Source organism: Mesitornis unicolor, unplaced genomic scaffold (genome assembly GCF_000695765.1).
Source record: "Mesitornis unicolor isolate BGI_N332 unplaced genomic scaffold, ASM69576v1 scaffold12266, whole genome shotgun sequence".
Lineage (NCBI taxonomy): Eukaryota > Metazoa > Chordata > Aves > Mesitornithiformes > Mesitornithidae > Mesitornis > Mesitornis unicolor.
This window is the reverse complement of record NW_010188971.1, coordinates 46,660-57,734: the sequence shown is the minus strand read 5'-3', so window position 1 is coordinate 57,734 and position 11,075 is coordinate 46,660. Positions and strand designations below refer to the sequence as shown.

General features: G+C 37.0%; 1 protein-coding gene across 1 annotated transcript in view; it reads left to right on the top strand.

Moving 5' to 3' along the window:
- The window catches only part of LRBA (LPS-responsive vesicle trafficking, beach and anchor containing), a gene marked incomplete at its 3' end in the record, with an annotated part of 87,886 nt that overhangs the window by 36,180 nt on the left and 40,631 nt on the right, over positions 1–11,075 (top strand). Inside the window, exons 2-6 of the mRNA XM_010185909.1 lie at positions 5,134–5,365; positions 5,501–5,601; positions 7,845–7,940; positions 10,666–10,787; positions 10,892–11,018. Coding sequence (XP_010184211.1) covers positions 5,134–5,365; positions 5,501–5,601; positions 7,845–7,940; positions 10,666–10,787; positions 10,892–11,018 — 678 coding nt within the window. The remainder of the gene's footprint in view (positions 1–5,133; positions 5,366–5,500; positions 5,602–7,844; positions 7,941–10,665; positions 10,788–10,891; positions 11,019–11,075) is intronic.

Here is an 11,075-nt window from a genome sequence, read left to right as displayed (position 1 = left end):
AGCAGGAAAAGTTTGAAGGTTTCTACCGAAGAAATACCTGTTTCCTCTTTGTCTCATTGCTTTTTTAGGGGGATGGGGTGGGGGTTTTTTTGGTGGTTTTTTTTTTTTTTTTTTGAACATGGAAGAAAGCAAATCCGAAGCTGGAGCAAGGTTAAAAGAGGATGCTTATGGAAGAGGCTGGAGCAAAACCTTTCCTTCTGTGAAAGAATCACCGATCACTTGCATAGTCATGGCCTCAAGTTACTTTAAACTTTGAACTACTGCTGAGGTAACAAATGGCTTTAAATCATCTGCATCTTGCTTGAAGGGTATGACCTTGCTCTTCCTAAGTGGGTCTTCCCTCAGTTCTTTGCGCTTTGTCTAGCTTTTCTGATTGCATTGTGTTTGATATAGTGGCGATACAGTGAAGAGAAAGAGGTCGACATCCAGGCTTTCTTTGCCCCTTTTTTGCTTCCCTATAACCTCTCTGGGCCTGAGCCCTGTTTGTCATTATTTCACAGACTTGACATTCATGCTAATGCCACTATTTTATGTACTTACCCAAACTATCAACAGGCTTTCCTACCAAATCTTCTCTTAGGACTTGTATTTTAATGCATTTTCACCTCCAAGTATTGTGTTAGTGATAGCAAAGACTGTGTGAAAAAGTGGGGTTTGAGGGCCAGAGAATGGATTGCTGCAAATTACTATGTATGAGTTACGTTTTTCCCCCCCCTCATCTTTATTTATCCTCTTCTGGTCTGTAGAGGACTTTCCAAACCAGAACCATCTTTTTGTCACACCCAGGATTTGTACCATTGGTGTTGGCTTTTACTATTTATTATGTGCACCTGGGGGATTTGACTGGCTTAGTATTACTTCTGATCCTATGAGATCCTTTCCCTAAAGAGATTGTAGTTCTTATACTTCCCAAATCTTTGGCATGTAGTTTCTGAAGATGTGAAAGGAAATGGAGTCCAGGATGTCACTTATTAATTTGGTGGAAATAAGAGTAAATGCAGGCAAATAATATTACATTTGTTACTCAGAAGCATAATGGCTAAAATGAATGCATCTTTTTTGTGTTTGTGTTCTCCAGAAGCTGCATTCAGATTTCACTCAAGGTTGAAAAACATGGGTTTTCTTAGTTTTCTTCGTTTGTTTGTTTGTTTGTTTTTAACCTTGGATCAACTGACCTGATGTAAAATTGCAGTAAGAACAGGACTGTTTTGGATACCATAGCTATTTTGTGAACACAGGTAAAATGTAGGGTATATATCAAAACTTTGTTACTCTTATGAACAGAAGTTTTTGGACAGTTATCAGTTTTGTACAGACAGCTTTGTAGGTCCTCATTAGGCATAAACTTTTAAAATTTCCACTGAAATAGAGCTGGCCTATTTGAATGCATTTTTTTACTTCATGGCATTTCCTATTGGATAGGCATTGTCTATACTCATTGATTTGGACATACTAAACAACTCTGATATTACAAAATCAACATCTTGAGAAAAAAGGGAGTTCACAATTTGTTTGGTCAATAATTCTTTCATCCTGGCTTTAGGGAACAAAACAAGTATGTTTGTCTTGATGTGTAGGTTATTTAATAACCAGAAGGATGAGGAAGCTCTGTAGGATTGAAGTATTTTCTTTTTAGAGGTTTGAGGTAAAACTGAAGCCCTAGAGTTCGCCCAGGTATAGCCAATTTGGTTTTTCCAGGAGAAATACTGATTGTGGTCTTGGACATGATTTCTTTTTTCTTTTTTTATTTCCATTTATAGTACTTTGAAATAACTCTCCTCACGTTTTGGTACAAGCTTTTGAAATATTTTGTCTGCTAGGGAGACAAATGACTTTAAATTAGATTCATAATCTAGATCATGATCTTTCAGTAAAGTGAAGCTTGACTGTGTTTACTATGAGCTATTTTCTGCATACTGTAGTTCGGTATTTGCTCACTCAAGGAGTACACCATCTCTCTTGGATCACTTCTCCCATTTTATGTTAGGTGAAATGTTCATTCCAAAGAGAGGTTTTGTATGTTTAAATTGGCTTTTTGTTTCTATATAGAACTGATGTAGTGTTATGTTATACTTGGAATTAGTGCTCTTTATGTTGACTTCTTATTAGTTTGGTTCTCTAAGGGAAGAAATTGCACTAGTGAGAAGAGAAAAATTGCTGTTAAAGTATTTTGCCTGTTCTCAATTTTACCAAAAAGCTTGAGCTTTTGGTTTAGTTTAGTTTATATATTTTTTGAAGGTAAATATAACTGGCAAAATGTAAAATTTGTGAGGATGTATTTTTGAATACTTTGAATAGTGCCCTTTAAAACCATTCCTATAAGCTTATACTTAATTCTATATGCTGAAGAAAGAAAATGTTATGCCACCCTGTAGGTTGCTATAAAGATTGTTTATGCAGCTCAGCATAGGACTTAAAATATGTTGAATTGGAGAATTTTGAAAAATGTACTGTGCGGCACAGGAGACCAAATCATGCTAAAGTGCAAGGAAAGACTATACATCAGTTCAAAGGCTACATTATTCAAAAAAATACAACCATAAAAAAGGTAATAAGATTACATTCTCACACTTCATGGCTAGTAAGGTGCATTAAGCTGCTCAGATATTCATAACTTACTGTGACATTTGGGAAGATTACATTTTGCTGTGCACAGCTATTACTGCAGCTCAGATAATAACTAGCCAATGCATGGTCCTGGATTATGATCCCTGTCATTGGAAACAAATTTGTGTTTTGAAGGTTGATCAGTTTCAAATCACCATTAGAAAGGGTTAATATGACATATTGTGGGTTGTGTGTGTGCTTATGTGGATCTAATGGATATGCATACATATAGTACATCACCTGCACTGTGCCTTCGGTATATTGCTTTCTCTGTCAATTTTTTTTTGTGCTCACTTCTCTTAAAGGGAATGTTAAAATAGTAATTATTTCTACCATAGCATATTATTTCTATAATGTACTTGCTGAGATGCTTATGTTTGCAGATGAGATTGGAAACGTAATTTGACAGCTTCCTGGATGGGTGATTACTGATAATAGTGTATCTAGCCAAATATGAAAGATTGGTGGTGTAGACTATAGGGTGAAGGTAAGGTCACCTCTAGTTGTCGTATATGGTTTTGGTGTGATAATTGATGGTTGGCTGGTTAGTTAAAACTGAATGCATAAAGAGTTGAATTTCTTGTTAAGAATTAGCAGGTGTTTTGTGGCTAGGATTTAACCTTCACTATTCTGTCTGTACATGGAATGCTGTAATTTCTTTGTATTTTACCTTGATGGTGAGAAAGGTAGAGGCTTCTTGAGGAATACTTCAGTTGTGTAGAGGGTTATAAATTTACTGTAAAGTGTAATATTAGTTCTGTATGTTTTCAAATGTTTTGATCAGTTGGGTTTTTTTTTAGGGAGGGTGTACTTTTTTCCTTGTATTTGTTTTTTGATAATTCTGTGTTAATCTGGTCTGCTCAGTGTTCTCCCTTGAATTTTACCTTGCACAGCTTTCTTGAGGTAGGCCTCTGCTCCATCTTCCAGAAGGGGAAAACTGAGGCCTGGAGAATGGTAATGACTTGATAGATTTCTTTGAGTTGACAGCATGAGTTGATATAGAGAAGCTGGGAATATAATTCAAGTCTCCCCGTTCAGATCCTACAGTTTCCCTAGATATGAAGGAAGCATCTGATAGTAAATTGCATAATTATTTTTCATGACCAAGAGGGGAGAAAATGGAAAAGTGTAAATTACTGTTTAGAAATTGTTGCCATGAGACATTGTCTATTCTGTCATAAAAGCAGTAACTTTCTCTGCTTCTGGTGGTGTTTGACATTACTGATTTATGCTCAGAAGACTCAAGATTGCTTCTTCAAAGTGACAAGATTTAGACACTTGAGGAAAATGTATGGTAATTTCAGTAGTTAATGAAGAGTATATATTCTGTTCCATTGGGTAAGTTTATCTTCAGTTCCTGACTAGGTGAGAGAAGCTGTTGGAGCTAATATAGAAGCAAGTTAAGTATATGTATTCTGGGGCAGTTTTGACATGGTGTGACTTTGGCAAGGGTCTACTGAAGCTGTTTATTGTTCCTGTGAAAAGTACACTGTGTATGAGCACAGAAATAATGTCTTTTATTAGAGGAACTTGTATAACTAAGAACGAGCCAAAATACTTTGGATCATGAGTCCATTTTGATAATTTGAGTCAAAGCTATATGAATTCCTATTTGTATGCTGTTATATATAGTGAGTATTTTGGCAAGCATGGAATATTTTTAAATTTAATACTGTTCAGGTGTCTAAGAGAAGTTTAAAAAGTTGGGGGGGTGGAATTAGGATAGAGAGTTAGGTTAGTACAATCCATCTTTCCTTTAACTGGAATTTTTATTTCCTTGAGTACACAAATGTGGAAAAAAGGGAGTTACTTCCTTTCCTGCACCACCTCCTTGGCGCGTGCATATGTGGTTAGTTACTCAGTGTATGTTAAAACAAAGCTTGCATCTAGGAGACCTGAAATATTACAGATTTTAAGTGCCATAATAAAAGGCTTCAAACAGTGTTGCTCTTTCATATTCATGCAAATACAGCAAACTTTTGCTTCCTTTTAGTACCTGTGGCTACTAATTAAATGGGCAGTTAATACTTAGCAGCTTTATTCAGTATATCAAGAATGACTCTTAGGTGTTCTGCCATATTTCTGGTGTGCATCAGGTCCTTTGGCTAGGATGGCCCTCTTGGTTGAGGAGTGTTAAGCACATGCAAAGGAAACCTTTTAGGGCCGATCCAGGCCGTTTAAGGTATCTCAGCTGCCTTGGCACTCTCACTTGTCTTGGAATGCTCACTTAGACTCTTCACTTTTCAGTTGTATAGGGCATCAGGACATCTGTATCTTAAACTGCCCAAATGTTTTTCTGCAGCAATTGTCTGATAATAGGTGGCATCTTAGGAGCACCTTTCTTGAAGTTACTCAACAGAACTTGAAACAGGAAAAATAAGACTTGATCTATTGATATTTGCCTCGTTAGGTTTTTTTTGGCTTACATCTTAGATAGCTTTCTTCTTGCAGAATGAATGATTTTAAATGTGGAATGGTACTTTGGTACAATTGTCATAAGGATGTTTTAATCTTTTTTTTGGAAAGCTTGTTGGGGGCCACTTTGACTTGGAGATGAACTTTATAATCCAAGAAGGAGAGGGCATCACCTGCATGGTGGACCTGCTGGACAAGTGTGATGTCACCTGCCAGGCTGAGGTGTGGAGCGTGTTTACGGCAATCTTGAAAAAAAGTATACGCAACCTGCAAGCTTGCACGGAAGTGGGACTGGTTGAACAAGTGCTTAAGAGGATTGATAGAGCTGACAACATGATTGCAGGTACAGTTTCACCTGGTATAAGACTCAAACTATTCCTGTTATGAAAAATCTCATGGAAACATTTATTAATTAAGGGATAGAAATTTGGCATTGCATTTTATGAAGCAATTATATTGTTGTTCTTTTCCTTTTCAGATCTCTTAGTGGATATGCTGGGTGTGTTAGCAAGCTATAACTTGACAGTTCGAGAGCTAAAGTTATTCTTCAGCAAGCTTCAAGGAGAAAAAGGGAGATGGGTAAAAGAAAACACAGAACTGAAACAATTTTTATGATGTTGCTTATATTTTCCCTAACGTTCACAAGTTAAAAGGCTGTTTGATAATCTTTATAATAAACAAATTTTAAATGTACCAAGAAATACAGAAAGCTTTCTGGTATTATATCAATGAATCTTTTTACTTGGAAGCAATTAAATTATAGAGAGTAGAATAGTGATGAAATTAAATGTCCTCTTGAATCTATGGACTGGATTGGTCTTTTTGAACACCTGGGAATAATATGGTGACTCTAAGCAAGTGGTTTTATGCACGTGTTTATATTTTTGTAATTCTAGTTATGTGAAATTGAAGGGAAAAGGTTTAAAATTGGTTTTTTGCAGCTGGTTTTTTTTGAAGTCAAAAGAGAGAAATCAAAATTGTCTGCATAGGCAGCTCAGTGTGTTTGTTTTCACATTGTTCTTCTTTACCTGAAGACTGAAATATTATCTAGTTAGGGAAATGAGAATTTGGCAGAAAATGAAATGAAGGAAATAAGCTGTGGCTCAAAATTTGTCGTGTGTTTTCCTCTCTTTATGTGTGAACTAGAAAGGAAGAAGAGGGTCTCCTTTTACTGCAGAGAACCTCCTTCCATAAAGTAAAATTTTGTATGTTGTAGAGGCCACCAGATAAGTTTTCTTTAGCACAGAGTTGTTGTTTTGCTGGAATTGGGAACTATTTTAATAATTGTTTTACTTGCTTTGAATTTTAATTTAGCTCCTCTTATCTCTAAATACTCTGTCTAGTGTAGAGGAAGGTAGCACAATGTCTTTGTAGACTTCAAATAACTTAAAACTTAAAAAACTATAACTTAAAAAAATGTATTCAATATAAAAGCTAGTATTGACAAGTAGTCTAGCAAATTTTAAAAGATCCCTTGAAATAAATAACTTTGAAGATCTTAATTTGCTCATATAGAAATATTATAGGTAGGGTGTAAACTTGAACATACAGAGTATATTTAACCACAGTTGCATTAAAGTTGTCTCTACCATTAACTTTTTCATTTCCTGTCTCTCTGCTATTTGCATTTAATTTCCTTTCTTTGTTAAAAAATAAATATATGAGGAAGTAAGAGAAAAATGCCACGATTGCATTGCCAAGGAGTTGCACAACTCTATAAATCTTAAAATCAGCAGTGCTGTGAAGCTACAAAGTATTTGGCTGCAGCACAAATTACCTAGTTGAATTCTGTGGTGCTGAAGACATCTGAACAGTTCTCAGTGCTTCCTCTTCAAATTTAATTCAGATTCATGAAACGTTATCTATTTGAATATAATTTTGGTACATTTGAAATACTTGTAACCGATCATGCAATGCTTAGTTTTCAGATGGTGGCTGCTTACAAGAGGGGAAAAAGGGCACTTTCAGGAAAAGATCAGAAGTGTAAAATCGTAGTTTAAGAATAAACCTATTGGAGAGTTATGAAGTGGTAAAAGAAGACGCACAAAATGATTCTGTCATTTGGACCATTATTTGTGGTACTTCAGTTGTTGCGAGCACATGATTTGGAGTTTATGGTTGCTCTGCATTACAACAAAATAAATGCAGAATTGAGGTAGTGGTGGGGAAGTGTTAAGTGTTCACACTAAGTAAGCACTCGGTTTAGGTGCTCCAAATTACCCTTGAGACTTGAATTTTTCTGCATGGACTTAAATGAAGGGATATATGTAACCAGAGACACTTTAATCTAGTATATGACTGTAGTCCTGATGAAAACAGTCCTACTTTCAGATCCTCCATCTCCCTTTTGCTGGGTATGCCCTGTCTTCCTTGTGCTGGCGCAGATTTCAGAGAGCCACAGTTCTAAACTGCTGTAACTGGAAATTGGGTTGCATTTGTTTTTACTAAATTAGTTTTCAGCTGAATCAGTTTGTTTTCTTTAGCTCACTGCAAATCCACTGATGGGAATGAACAGATAAAAGGAGGAACCAGCATTCAGGATCAGTTTAGTTTATGCTGGATGAAAGTGGCTGTGGCTTTTAAGTCCTTAATTTAATTATCCCATTAAATGCATTTCAGTGCATCTACTGTGTATTGTGTGAAGGTATCCATGACTATGTTTTGTTGTTTATTGAGAGTGCTAAGTGTCTTATCAGAGCATTACTCAACCACGTGCAAATCTTTAAAATGTGTAGAAGTTAATTTTTTGTGTATATAGTCTTTTTAATAGTGTGTTTAGGTGTGTTTTGTTTATTTACAAGTGTAATAATTCTTTTTGTCAGCCACCACATGCTGGGAAGTTATTGTCTGTGTTAAAACACATGCCTCAGAAGTATGGACCTGATGCCTTCTTCAACTTTCCAGGAAAAAGTGCTGCAGTATGTAGATATTTTAAATCTCCTGTTTATTAATTTCTTGTTCTATTACTGCCATTGGTTATTTTCATTTGTGGTGTTCTTTTGTCTCATCTGTCATTGTCACAGACTTAGAGTTTCAACATAATTTTTTTCTCTGACACCTACATGATGCCTAAATCGTGCTTATAGTAAGAGTGCATTATCACTATGGAAGGACAAATACTAGTACATAAAGAATGGACATAAATGAGGCTTTTTTTTTCCCCCCAGACTCTTTCAGTTAAATCTTGTTGCAAGGAGGGTCTGCCTGCTTTTCACTCCCACATTTCTGTGGGAGTGGTGCTTGTGTTAGTATCCAGTATGTGTGAGAATGCCTTACATCTAGAAACCTTTGCTAGTGAAACCACAGAAAGTATTGAGCTATAAGTGGCCATACTTGCACCGTTTCTTAGTTCTTTTAATGATCAGATGATGTAAATTACATGTATTGCTTTTAAGAATTCTCTGAGAAAATGTGGAACCTACAGATGTATATGCTGAATAAAACTGAGAGAGGATTAAATTGAACGATTAGTCTTTTTGTAATTGTTCAGGTGAGTTTGATTAATTTTTAAGTTCTGTGGTGTTCACTTGAAAAAAGAATTTGAAACTAAATAGGTAGTTGGAAAACGCTGTGCAGAATCTTCTGTAGGAATCAACACTTTTGCTCCTAAAATCATAGGGTGAAATAGTATGTTAAAAATTTAATGCTTAATTCAGAATAGGATTTATCAGATTACTCTCTCCAGTTTTCTTCACGTAAACCCATTACCTTTGTGCCTTGGTGGCTTGAGATTAAACACCAGCTTGATGATGATGATTTTTTTTTTTAATGGAAACTTGAGACTGAAAAACTTAGACTACTAGAGAAGGGCTTCTACAGTTACATGTTTATCTCATGCAGCAGAACTAGGTAACAGACAAACACAGACTCATGGAATGGTTTGGGTTGGAAGGGACCTCAAAGCTCATCCAGTCTGACCCCCTGCCATGGGCAGAGACACCTCCCACCAGACCAGGTTGCTCAAAACCCTGTCCAACCTGGCCTTGAACACTTCCAGGGAGGGGGCATCCACAGCTTCCCTGGGCAACCTGTGCCAGTGTCTCACCACCCTCACACTAAAGAATTTCTTCCTAAAACCTAGTCTAAATCTACCCTCTTGCAGTTTAAAGCCATTACCCCTTGTCCTATCGCTACCTGCCCTTGTAACAAGTTCCCTCCTCAGCTTCCCTATAGGCACCTTTAAGGAACTGGAAGACTGCAATAAGGTCCCTCTGGAGCCTTCTCTTCTCCAGGCAGAACAGCCCCAATTCTCTCAGTCCTCATAAGGGGAAGTGCTCCGGACCTCTGATCACTTCTGTGGCCTTCCTCTGGACCTGCTCCAACAGCTCGATGTCCTTTTTTGTATTGGGGTCCCCAGAACTGGATGCAGTACTCCAGGTGGGGTCTCACCAGAGCAGAGGGGCAGAATCACCTCCTTTGATCTGTTGGCCGTGCTGCTTCTGCAGCCCAGGATGCAGTTGGCCTTCTGGGCTGCAAGCACACATTACTGGCTCATGTTGAGTTTTCTGTCAACCAACACCCCCAAGTCCTTCTCCTTGGGACTGCTCTCAAGCCATTCTCTGCCCAGCCTGTATTTATGCTTGGGATTGCCCCTACTCAGGTGCAGGACCTTGCACTTGGCCTTATTGAACTTCATTCACCCTGTGGATGACATTTCTTCCTTCTAGGGTGTCAACTGCACCACCCAACTTGGTGTCAAATTTGCATCTGCAAATTTGCTGAGGGTGCACTCGATCCCACTGTCCATGTCACCGACGTGTTTTTGTTCCTTTTTGACTATTTATGTGGTGTGTTTGGATTTGACTTCTGATAATTGTGTTGAATGCTTGAACTGTATGTGAGATTGGGATGCCTCAGTAACCTTAATATGAATATGCTTATTTATTTTTAAATTAAGGAATCTTAGAAATTAAGTATTTAATATAATTATTCCAAGATCCATTATGATTTAAAACAAATTATATTGCTACCAATTCCCAAAAGTTGGGCTCAAGACATGCAAACTGATAAGTTAGCTGGTATAGACGATACCAGGATTTATAGCATTTTATTTGGACAGAGATACCTGAATGAAGCATAGGAAGATAACAAGCAGTCTGGCAATACTCGAGTTCTTTGATGTATTTTGTTTATTAGTTTTGATCATCTGGACAGCGTCTTTAATCAGAGGTTGTGGCAGTCTTAGTTGAAGTGTGTATTGCAAATCTATGCAGCAAAACAGTGCAAAGTTAATAGTAATGTTAAAAAAAACCCAAAACCCCACACAGCAAAACCCAACTGTTTGAAACAGAGGGTCCTGCCATACAGTATGTACCTTAAGAGCTTTTGAGCTAACTTAAGGACATTGTTTGATACCAGGATTTGGGCTGGTGGTGATTGTATTACCTTTCTTTTAAGAAAGTTTTAAAACTAAGTCTGTCAGCTGGAGGGCTATATAGATGTGAGTTTGAAGAGGAAAATCGAATCTGTCAAGTGGATTGTGTATGATTATCTTTTTGTGGCCAGCTTTTTTTCATAATCAGTGCACACATTTGTAGAGTGTATCTGTATATCAGTATGCGTTTGTAATGTATATCTTTAGCTGTGTACTCTTAATACCCTGATGCTGATCTTTCTACATGAATAACTTTCTACTTCCTTCAGGCTATTGCCTTACCTCCTATAGCCAAGTGGCCCTACCAGAATGGATTTACTTTCCACACTTGGCTAAGAATGGATCCTGTAAATAATATCAATGTGGATAAGGATAAGCCTTACTTATATTGGTGAGTGTTATGTAAAACAGTATTTCTGATGTTCACTTTCTCTTAATTGTTCAATTATTTCTACTTCCATCTGTGTATGTGCTGATTTTGTTCTAATTTGTTAGTTTTCGAACAAATAAAGGACTTGGTTATTCCGCTCATTTTGTTGGAGGCTGCTTGATTATAACATCCATAAAATCAAAGGGAAAAGGTTTCCAACACTGTGTAAAGTTTGATTTCAAGCCACAAAAGGTAAGTAAAAGTAGTAATATCTTTCAAAGACATCATGAATGACAGAAATGTGCATGT